Genomic DNA, 11,365 nt, shown 5'->3' on the forward strand with positions numbered 1-11,365 from the left:
GTGTAGAGGAAGCTTTACTCTGTATCTAACCCCGTGCTGTCCCTGTCCCTGGGAGTGTTTGATGGGGGGACAGTGTAGAGGGAGCTTTACTCTGTATCTAACCCTGTGCTGTCCCTGTCCCTGGGGAGTGTTTGATGGGGAGACAGTGTAGAGAGAGCTTTACTCTGAATCTAACCCCGTGCTGTCCCTGTCCCTGGGATGGGGGGGGGACAGTGTAGAGAGAGCTTTACTCTGTATCTAACCCCGTGCTGTCCCTGTCCCTGGGAGTGTTTGATGGGGAGGACAGTGTATGTATCGGGCATTGGTCTGTCTCGGTCTCTGCACTAACAGCCCGAGCTCTCTCTGTCCAGGCCTGGGCCAGGTTCAAGGGGCCGTGCCGGGATTGGCGGAGCCTGAATCCCCGCACCTGGAAATCGAGGCTGCGATGCGCGCTCCACAAAAGCAGTGATTTTGTGGAGGTCCCAGAACGCTCCCAGCTCAACCACTTCCAGCCATACAAAGTCTACAGGATCATCGACAGCAGTTTCAGTCAGGGTGCGTGCTTAGCTATTGCTGCAGGACGGGCATAGACGTGCAGGGCCAGCTGTGGCTCTGTGTGTGCGTGTGTGTCTGTGTGTGCACCCGTGTCCATGTCTGCATGTGTGTATCCGTGTGAGTGTGTGTGTGTGTATATCTGTGACTGGGCGCGTATATGTCTGTGTATGCATGTCTGTGCTTGTGTGTCCATGTCTGCATGTGTGTGTCTGTGACTGTGCGTGTGTCTGTGAGCATGTGTGCGTGCATGCATCTGTATGTGCGTGTGTCTGTGTATACGCACATGTCCATGTCTGTGTGTGTGTGTCTGTGAGTGTGCGCATCTGAGTCTGTGAGCGTGTGCGCTCGTGTGCATCTGTGTGTGTGTGTGTCTGTGCACGCGTGTGTGCATCTGCCTCTGTGTGTGTTTGTGTTTGCATGCACATCCTGGTGCCTGTGTGTCCACATGTGAGCATCACCACGTGTGTCTGCCAGTCTGACATGTGGGGGGGGAGGGGAGTCGGTGAGGAAGCGAGTGAGAAGGGAATAAGCAAGGGCGAGGGAGGAGCAGGTTGGTAAGGGAGGGAGTTCGTGAAAAAGTGAGGCTTTCTTTGATTGGGCAGGAGAACTTTTTGGTGAGGGAAGGGGAGCGAGAGTGGAATCACCCACAAATATGAGAACATTGGAGTGCGAGGGAGGAGTTGATTTCTTAGCCAAGGAGGGGATTCATCATCATCAAGGTAAAATTCCTCTCCGATTGGAGAGGTTATGGGGAAAGCCATGTCTCGCTGTCTGTTCTGACCTTTCTCCCCGGGGTATATTCTCAGAGAGGATATCGCCATCCATTCACCTGGTCGCAGTGAAACTGGAGATGAATGACAGCAATGGTGTGGAGAGTTCACAGTCCGGCTTACCCAGAAGGCTGCTGCAAGTGGCCGAGCAGGTGAGGAAAGGGGCAGGAGTGAACCGTGGTGGCGTTTAAAGCAGGAGACACTGAGGGGAAGCAAGCAGAAAGGGAAGAGCACCAGAAATATGAATGTTGCCGTTCCGTGCCAAATAGTGATGTTCCTGTGTCCCAGCAGGTAGAGAGTGACGCTCCTGTTCCTGTGTCCCACCAGATAGAGAGTGACGCTCCTGTTCCTGTGTCCCACCAGATAGAGAGTGACGCTCCTGTTCCTGTGTCCCACCAGATAGAGAGTGACGCTCCTGTTCCTGTGTCCCACCAGATAGAGAGTGACGCTCCTGTTCCTGTGTCCCACCAGATAGAGAGTGACGCTCCTGTTCCTGTGTCCCACCAGATAGAGAGTGACGCTCCTGTTCCTGTGTCCCACCAGATAGAGAGTGACGCTCCTGTTCCTGTGTCCCACCAGATAGAGAGTGACGCTCCTGTTCCTGTGTCCCACCAGATAGAGAGTGACGCTCCTGTTCCTGTGTCCCACCAGATAGAGAGTGACGCTCCTGTTCCTGTGTCCCACCAGATAGAGAGTGACGCTCCTGTTCCTGTGTCCCACCAGATAGAGAGTGACGCTCCTGTTCCTGTGTCCCACCAGATAGAGAGTGACGCTCCTGTTCCTGTGTCCCACCAGATAGAGAGTGACGCTCCTGTTCCTGTGTCCCACCAGATAGAGAGTGACGCTCCTGTTCCTGTGTCCCACCAGATAGAGAGTGACGCTCCTGTTCCTGTGTCCCAGCAGGTAGAGAGTGACGCTCCTGTTCCGTAGAGTGTGACGCTCCTGTTCCCCGTGTCCCAGCAGGTAGAGTGTGACGCTCCTGTTCCCCGTGTCCCAGCAGGTAGAGTGTGACGCTCCTGTTCCCCGTGTCCCAGCAGGTAGAGTGTGACGCTCCTGTTCCCCGTGTCCCAGCAGGTAGAGTGTGACGCTCCTGTTCCCCGTGTCCCAGCAGGTAGAGTGTGACGCTCCTGTTCCCCGTGTCCCAGCAGGTAGAGTGTGACGCTCCTGTTCCCCGTGTCCCAGCAGGTAGAGTGTGACGCTCCTGTTCCCCGTGTCCCAGCAGGTAGAGTGTGACGCTCCTGTTCCCCGTGTCCCAGCAGGTAGAGTGTGACGCTCCTGTTCCCCGTGTCCCAGCAGGTAGAGTGTGACGCTCCTGTTCCCCGTGTCCCAGCAGGTAGAGTGTGACGCTCCTGTTCCCCGTGTCCCAGCAGGTAGAGTGTGACGCTCCTGTTCCCCGTGTCCCAGCAGGTAGAGTGTGACGCTCCTGTTCCCCGTGTCCCAGCAGGTAGAGTGTGACGCTCCTGTTCCCCGTGTCCCAGCAGGTAGAGTGTGACGCTCCTGTTCCCCGTGTCCCAGCAGGTAGAGTGTGACGCTCCTGTTCCCCGTGTCCCAGCAGGTAGAGTGTGACGCTCCTGTTCCCCGTGTCCCAGCAGGTAGAGTGTGACGCTCCTGTTCCCCGTGTCCCAGCAGGTAGAGTGTGACGCTCCTGTTCCCCGTGTCCCAGCAGGTAGAGTGTGACGCTCCTGTTCCCCGTGTCCCAGCAGGTAGAGTGTGACGCTCCTGTTCCCCGTGTCCCAGCAGGTAGAGTGTGACGCTCCTGTTCCCCGTGTCCCAGCAGGTAGAGTGTGACGCTCCTGTTCCCCGTGTCCCAGCAGGTAGAGTGTGACGCTCCTGTTCCCCGTGTCCCAGCAGGTAGAGTGTGACGCTCCTGTTCCCCGTGTCCCAGCAGGTAGAGTGTGACGCTCCTGTTCCCCGTGTCCCAGCAGGTAGAGTGTGACGCTCCTGTTCCCCGTGTCCCAGCAGGTAGAGTGTGACGCTCCTGTTCCCCGTGTCCCAGCAGGTAGAGTGTGACGCTCCTGTTCCCCGTGTCCCAGCAGGTAGAGTGTGACGCTCCTGTTCCCCGTGTCCCAGCAGGTAGAGTGTGACGCTCCTGTTCCCCGTGTCCCAGCAGGTAGAGTGTGACGCTCCTGTTCCCCGTGTCCCAGCAGGTAGAGTGTGACGCTCCTGTTCCCCGTGTCCCAGCAGGTAGAGTGTGACGCTCCTGTTCCCCGTGTCCCAGCAGGTAGAGTGTGACGCTCCTGTTCCCCGTGTCCCAGCAGGTAGAGTGTGACGCTCCTGTTCCCCGTGTCCCAGCAGGTAGAGTGTGACGCTCCTGTTCCCCGTGTCCCAGCAGGTAGAGTGTGACGCTCCTGTTCCCCGTGTCCCAGCAGGTAGAGTGTGACGCTCCTGTTCCCCGTGTCCCAGCAGGTAGAGTGTGACGCTCCTGTTCCCCGTGTCCCAGCAGGTAGAGTGTGACGCTCCTGTTCCCCGTGTCCCAGCAGGTAGAGTGTGACGCTCCTGTTCCCCGTGTCCCAGCAGGTAGAGTGTGACGCTCCTGTTCCCCGTGTCCCAGCAGGTAGAGTGTGACGCTCCTGTTCCCCGTGTCCCAGCAGGTAGAGAGAGACGCTCCTCTTCCCCGTGTCCCAGCAAGTAGTGTGTGACGCTCCTGTTCCCCGTGTCCCAGCAGGTAGAGTGTGACGCTCCTGTTCCCCGTGTCCCAGCAGGTAGAGTGTGACGCTCCTGTTCCCTGTTTCCCAGCAGGTAGAGAGTGAGGTTTCTCCTCTCCATTACCAACAGGCCGAGAGTGACAGCAGCTGTGAGCCCTTTTCTGGGTGCGAGGCGTCTCCTCCTGAAGAATCGTGCCTTGAAAATACCTCCTTGCCGTGGAGACTGCAGGCCCGCGACCGAGGTAGGGAGTGAGTGTTCTTTGCCTGAGCTGGGCAGGTTTGGGAGCGTGGATGGTGGTGTGGGGCTGGGTGGCGGGGATGGAGGTGGGGGGGGAAGGGAAGACAGCTGGCAAGTATGGGTGAGTTTCAGACTGGGCTGAGCTGGGTCAATGCCGACGTGGACTCTCTGGATCCTGACCTCTGTGCTTTGGATACCATGCCCATAGTGTGGATGGCATCAGAGGAAGGCAGTAAGGCGAGGGGTCCTGATGAGGCCATGTGCAGTGTCTCAGTGGGTCTGTCTGTGGCGATCTGTCCCAGCGAGAGTGGCAGAGTCCAGCAGCTGGGCCGACAGTGACACAGTTGTGCAGGACATGGTTTTTAAGGGTAGAGACGGCGGACGGGGCAGCGGAATGGAATCCAACGTGGACACGGAACAGTATCGGGACGGGGAGCGACAGAAGAATGGACAGAAGTGCTGCTTCAGCAGGCACCAAACTGGGCAGCAGCAGAACCTCACAACCTCGGGACTGTTAGCGGAGCCATGTGTCAGTTTGAGGGAGGGAAGGCCGCCAGTGGAGGAGGTGACAGAGGGTCAGGCAGAGAGTGGACAGGGCTTCCTCGAGGGAGGAGATGCTGCCAGCAATAATTGAGAGCAGTCAGTGAGGAGCGTTCCTGAGAGTGAGGGAGTGTTCGTGTTGGGGTGAGAAGATCTCTCAAGGAGAAGGGTGGTGTTAGGGTGAAGTGTTTTCAGGAGTCTTTCTGTCAGTGTGTGTGTGTGTCTCTCTCTGTGTCTCACTCTGTGTGTGTGTGTCTCTGTATATGTGTGTGTCTCTCTCTCTCTCTGCATTTTTTTCTCTGTGTGTGTCTCTCTCTGTGCTTCTCTGTCTCTCTCTCTCTCTCCCTGCGACTCTCTGTCATCTCTCGCTCTTTCTGTCCTTCTGCGCTGACCGGTGTTTACTGGACTCTGTTCCCAGAGAAGCCATCACTCACAGTTGACCTGAGCACAGTGAAGCTGGAGGAGAGTGGGAGCGCTGGAATGGAGAGCTCCCAGCCCAGCTCCCCCAGCAGGGATGTGGAGACATTGCACCAGGTGAGGAACAAGGAAGATGCTGCATTCAGAAGAGCTGGGGATCTATCACAGGGCTGAAGGGGGACGGGGAGGGTCCTGAAGGGACTGACAATCTGGTTTGCCAGTATACAGGGAACAAAGTGACCTGGTCACAATACAGATCGGGAATCACAGGTTCAAACTGTGACACGATATCTGAGAAAATGTACATTTGGTGGTTCAATAAGGAACTGGAAGCTGGTCTCGGTCATGGGACCGTGACAACTGTCATCGATTGTGGTTTACAGACAACTCCTCCTCACACCCCCATCATCTGGTTTACTAATGCCCCTTTTAACAGAGGAAATGTGCCCTTCTTGCCCAGTATGGGCCTCAGCATCACTCCAGCCTCCCAAAGCTTTTCCGAAAGTTTGATTCTTGAATTCAGTCCCGATGAGCACAAAGCTTCAGATCCCTTTGTAGCAGTGGTTAAATAGGTAGTGAGTGATGCTCCTTTTCCCCTTTCCCAGCAGGTCGGGAGTGACTGTCTTATTCCCCTTTCCCAGCAGGTAGAGAGTGACGCTCCTGTTCCCCGTGTCCCAGCAGATAGAGAGTGATTCTCCTGTTCCCGTTGCCCAACAGGTAGAGAGTGATGCTCCTGTTCCCTGTGTCCCAGCAGGTAGAGAGTGACACTCCTGTTCCCTGTGTCCCAGCAGGTAGAGAGTGACACTCCTGTTCCCTGTGTCCCAGTAGGTAGAGAGTAACTCTCCTGTTCCCTGTGTCCCAGCAGGTAGAGAGTGACGCTCCTGTTCCCTGTGTCCCAGCAGGTAATGGGTGACGCACCTTAATCCTGTGTCCCAGCAGGTAGAGAGTGACACTCCTGTTCCCCGTGTCCCAGCAGGTAGAGAGTGATGCTCCTGTTCCCCGTGTCCCAGCAGGTAGAGAGTGACGCTCCTGTTCCTCGTGTCCCAGCAGGTAGAGAGTGACGCTCCTGTTCCCCGTGTCCCAACAGGTAGAGAATGACGCTCCTGTTCCCCGTGTCCCAGCAGGTAGAGAGTGACGCTCCTGTTCACTGTGTCCCAGTAGGTAGAGAGTGATACTCCTGTTCCCTGTGTCCCAGCAGGTAGAGAGTGACGCTCCTGTTCCCTGTGTCCCAGCAGGTAATGGGTGATGCACCTTAATCCTTTGTCCCAGCAGGTAGAGAGTGATGCTCCTGTTCCCCGTGTCCCAGCAAGTAGAGAGTGACTCTCCTGTTCCCCGTGTCCCAGCAGGCAGAGAGTGACGCTTCTGTTCCCCGTGTCCCAGCAGGTAGAGAGTGACGCTCCTGTTCCTGTGTCCCAGCAGGTAGTGTGTTGACGCTCCTGTTCCCTGTGTCCCAGCAGGTAGAGAGTGACGCTCCTGTTCCTGTGTCCCAGCAGGTAGAGAGTGACGCTTCTGTTCCCCGTGTCCCAGCAGGTAGAGAGTGACGCTCCTGTTCCCCGTGTCCTAGCAGGTAGAGAGTGACGCTCCTGTTCCCCGTGTCCCAGCAGGTAGAGAGTGACGCTCCTGTTCCTGTGTCCCAGCAGGTAGTGTGTGACGCTCCTGTTCCCCGTGTCCCAGCAGGTAGAGAATGACGCTCCTGTTCCTGTGTCCCAGCAGGTAGCGAGTGACGCTCCTGTTCCCCATGTCCCAGCAGGTAGAGTGACACTCCTGTTCCTGTGTCCCAGCAGGTAGAGAGTGACGCTCCTGTTCCCCGTGTCCCAGCAGGTAGAGTGTGACGCTTCTGTTCCCCGTTTCCCAGCAGGTAGAGAGTGACGCTCCTGTTCCCCGTGTCCCAGCAGGTAGAGAGTGACGCTCCTGTTCCCCGTGTCCCAGCAGGTAGAGAGTGACGCTCCTGTTCCCCGTGTCCCAGCAGGTAGAGAGTGACGCTCCTGTTCCCCGTGTCCCAGCAGGTAGTGAGTGACGCTCCTGTTCCCCGTGTCCCAGCAGGTAGAGTGTGACGATTCTGTTCCCCATGTCCCAGCAGGTAAAGTGACGCTCCTGTTCCTGTGTCCTAGCAGGTAGAGAGTGACGCTCCTGTTCCCGTGTTCCAGCAGGTAGAGTGTGACGCTTCTGTTCCCCGTGTCCCAGCAGGTAGCGTGTGACGCTTCTGTTCCCCGTGTCCCAGCAGGTAGAGAGTGACGCTCCTGTTCCTGTGTCCCAGCAGGTAGTGTGACGCTCCTGTTCCTGTGTCCCAGCAGGTAGAGAGTGACGCTCCTGTTCCCCGTGTCCCAGCAGGTAGAGAGTGACGCTCCTGTTCCCGTGTCCCAGCAGGTAGAGAGTGACGCTCCTATTCCTGTGTCCCAGCAGGTAGAGAGTGACCCTCCTGTTCCCCGTGTCCCAGCAGGTAGAGAGTGACGCTTCTGTTCCCCATGTCCCAGCAGGTAGAGAGTGATATTTCACTTTACCAGCAGAAAGTGACATCCCCCTTCTCCTTTCCCAGCAGGTAAAAAGTGAAGGTCCAGCTCCCACTTCCCAGCAGGTGGAGAGTGATAGCGGCTGTGATCCCAGTTCTGACACCGAAAGGTCTATTCCCAAGGAATGTTCTGTTGGAAGCATCTTGCCAGACCCAGAATTGGAGCCCTGTGTGGAAGGTAGAGTCTGTAAGGAGGAAGTGGGCAGGATTAGGACTGAGGTGAACGCTGTGCCCTTATTGAAGAAGGGCAGCAAAGAAAAGCCTGGGAACTACAGGCCAGTCAGCCTAACATCTGTGGTAGACAAGTTACTGGAGAAGATGCTGAAGGATAAGATATCCATGCATTTGGAAAGACAGGGTTTGATTAGGAGTAGTCAGCACGGCTTTGTGTGTGGGAGATCACGCCTCACAAATTTGTTCGAGTTCTTTGATGAAGTGACCAGGAAGGTTGACCAGGGCAGGGTGGTAGATGTCGTCTATATGGATCTCAGTAAGGATTTTGATAAGGTTCCACATGGTAGGCTGCTCTGGAAGGTTAGATCGCATGGAATCCAGGGTGACCGAGCAAACTGGATACACGATTGGCTCGATGGTAGGAAGCTGGTCGGACTGGAGGCCTGTGACTAGTGGAGTCCCTCAGGGGTCGGTGCTGGGCCCATTACTGTTTGTTATCTGGATCAATGATTTGGGATGTACAAGGATTGATGAGTAAGTTTGCTGATGACACTGAAATAGGAGGGATCATGGAGAGTGAGGAAGGTCCTCAGGAATTGCAGCAGGACCTTGGTCAGCTGGGGTAGTGGGCCGAGAAATGGCAAAGGGAGTTTAATATCAATAAGTGTGAGGGCTCGCATTTTGGAAAGGCAAATCAAGGCAGGAGTTTTATGGTCACGAGTGGAACAGAGGGACCTTGGAGTTCAGGTGTACAGTTCTCTGAAAGTGGAGTCCCAGGTAGACAGGGCAGTGAAGAAGGCTTTTGGCAAACTGGCCTTCATCAGTCAGGGCAATGAGTATAGAAGTTGGGAAGTTCTGTTGCAGTTCTACAGGACGTTGGTGAGGCCGCACTCGGCAGTATTGTGTTCAGTTTTGGTCACCTTGTTATAGGAAGGATGTTATTAAACTGGAAAGAGTGCAGACAAAATTTACAAGGATGTTGCCAGGACTCAACGGTCTGAGCTACAGGGAGAGGTTGGGCACATGAGGACTTTTTTCTTTAGAGCGTAGGAGAGTGAGGGGGACCTTACAGACGTGTATAAGATCATGAGAGGCATGGAGAGGGTGAATGCACTCAGTCTTTTTCCCAGGGTTGGGGAATCGAGGCATCAGTTGAAGGTTAGAGGGGAAAGAATAAAAGGGAACCTGAGGGGCAACTTTTTTACACAGAGGGTGGTACGCATATGGAGGTGGTTGAGGCGGGTACATTAACAGCATTTAAAAGGACATTTGGACAAATACATGGATCGGAAAGGATTAGAAGGATATGGGCCAAGTGCAGAGAAATGGGGTTAGTGTCGATGGAGATTTTGGTCAGCACGGACCAGATTGGGCTGAATGGCCTGCTCTCCGTGCTGCAGGACTCTGTGGCTCTCTGACTGAGGGATAAAGATAACCATATACAAAACTGCAGGAGGAACTGTCTACTAATCATGGCAATATTTTCTGTCGCTCTCTTTTCTCAGTGGCTGTCTCTCTTTTCTTCTCTCTCTATCGCTCTCGCTCTCGCTCTGTCTCTGTCTCTCGCTCTCTCTCTCGGCCACACCACAACCTCAATGTTTGTAACTCTCTTGTGCTCTGCCTCTCCCTTGCAGGAATCTCCCTCGAGCGATCTTCATCTCCATTCCACTGGTCACGTTTGTCTACGTCTTTGCAAACATTGCCTACGTGACAGCCATGTCTCCGATGGAGCTCTTAGAGAGTAACGCAGTGGCTGTGGTAAGGATCCTGCTCCTCACTCAGCTCCCAGGCTGCACCCACTCCATTATACACCTCGGCACTCTGTATCTAACCCCGTGCTGTCCCTGTCCCTGGGATGGGGGAGGACAGTGTAGAGGGAGTTTTACTCTGTATCTGACCCCGTGCTGTCCCTGTCCCTGGGATGGGGGAGGACAGTGTAGAGGGAGTTTTCCCTATCAGTGAGGGTGCGGACTCGGTCTGGCTTAGCTAGACCCCTGCTGGTCTCCACTGCTTCCCTCAAGTCCCATTCTTCTCCCACCCAGCTCGCCTGCCCTCTTTTGGGGACACGAGAGTCATCTGTGGCCCGAGCGTTGTTATTGTGTTCTGTGACGAACGTATCTGCCTGAAAGGACCGCAGGCTTTCGTCTGGCTGTCTTGGTCCTGCAGTTCAGTTCAGGACAGGGCCAGTTGGTGTGTCCTGTGGTCAATGAGCTCTGAAGGTTCAGGGAGATGATGGACGTAAGGTCAGCAAGGTAGGGGCTGTGTCGGGAAGGAGCTGTGGGATGAGGGAGGCTATTGTCAGCTGGATGGGGTTTCTCCCCAGCAGAGGGAGGATTTCAATGGGCACGCGTTTTATTGGTCAGGGTATGTGTTGTTTTGTGAAGGGATGATTTTTCTTTCATGTTTTCTCTATGAAGCGTTGACTCTGTGCACTCTGACCTGTTGTTTTCTACACTCTTGTCGACAGTGAGGACATGGTCTGACTCAGAACCAAGCGTAAAGATAGAGGAGGGGAGCAAGAGTGGCAGTGGTGGAGAGAAGGACATGCTTCCCCTCACCACCAGCGGGCAACTGGGAATGTTGGAGCAGGTGAGGTGTTACGGGGGAATGAGGAATGAAGAGAGCCATGCTCCTGTTCACATTCCCCAGCAGGTAGCGAGTGACACTCCTGTTCCCCGTGTCCCAGCAGGTAGAGAATGATGCTCCTGTTGCCCATATCCCAGGTAGAGAGTGATGCTCCTGTCCCTGATCCCCAGCAGGTAGAGAATGATGCTCCTGTTCCCCGTGTCCCAGCAGGTAGAGAGCGACGTTCCTGTTCCCCGTGTCCAGCAGGTAGAGAGCGACGTTCCTGTTCCCCGTGTCCCAGCAGATAGAGAGTGACGCTCCTGTTCCCCGTGTCCCAGCAGGTAGAGAGCAACGTTCCTGTTCCCCGTGTCCCAGCAGGTAGAGAGTGACGCTCCTGTTCCCCGTGTCCCAGCAGGTAGAGAGTGACGCTCCTGTTCCCCGTGTCCCAGCAGGTAGAGAGTGACGCTCCTGTTCCCCATGTCCCAGCAGGTAGAGAGTGACGCTCCTGTTCCCCATGTCCCAGCAGGTAGAGAGTGACGCTCCTGTTCCCCATGTCCCAGCAGGTAGAGAGTGACGCTCCTGTTCCCCATGTCCCAGCAGGTAGAGAGTGACGCTCCTGTTCCCCATGTCCCAGCAGGTAGAGAGTGACGCTCCTGTTCCCCATGTCCCAGCAGGTAGAGAGTGACGCTCCTGTTCCCTGTGTCCCAGCAGGTAGAGAGTGACGCTCCTGTTCCCTGTGTCCCAGCAGGTAGAGAGTGACGCTCCTGTTCCCTGTGTCCCAGCAGGTAGAGAGTGACGCTCCTGTTCCCTGTGTCCCAGCAGGTAGAGAGTGACGCTCCTGTTCCCTGTGTCCCAGCAGGTAGAGAGTGACGCTCCTGTTCCCTGTGTCCCAGCAGGTAGAGAGTGACGCTCCTGTTCCCTGTGTCCCAGCAGGTAGAGAGTGACGCTCCTGTTCCCTGTGTCCCAGCAGGTA

At 55.7% G+C, this 11,365-nt stretch overlaps 1 protein-coding gene across 1 annotated transcript in view; it reads left to right on the top strand.

Annotated features, from left to right (window-relative positions):
- Positions 1 to 221: 221 nt before the first annotated feature.
- LOC122547560 (mucin-5AC-like) overlaps positions 222 to 11,365 on the top strand; it is a 30,687-nt gene continuing 19,543 nt past the window's right edge. Inside the window, exons 1-6 of the mRNA XM_043686178.1 lie at positions 222 to 534; positions 1,341 to 1,456; positions 4,041 to 4,191; positions 5,146 to 5,261; positions 7,681 to 7,831; positions 10,295 to 10,416. Coding sequence (XP_043542113.1) covers positions 1,385 to 1,456; positions 4,041 to 4,191; positions 5,146 to 5,261; positions 7,681 to 7,831; positions 10,295 to 10,416 — 612 coding nt within the window. The 5' untranslated portion in view covers positions 222 to 534; positions 1,341 to 1,384. The remainder of the gene's footprint in view (positions 535 to 1,340; positions 1,457 to 4,040; positions 4,192 to 5,145; positions 5,262 to 7,680; positions 7,832 to 10,294; positions 10,417 to 11,365) is intronic.

The sequence above is a fragment of the Chiloscyllium plagiosum genome, unplaced genomic scaffold (genome assembly GCF_004010195.1).
Source record: "Chiloscyllium plagiosum isolate BGI_BamShark_2017 unplaced genomic scaffold, ASM401019v2 scaf_9451, whole genome shotgun sequence".
Taxonomy (NCBI): Eukaryota; Metazoa; Chordata; class Chondrichthyes; order Orectolobiformes; family Hemiscylliidae; genus Chiloscyllium; species Chiloscyllium plagiosum.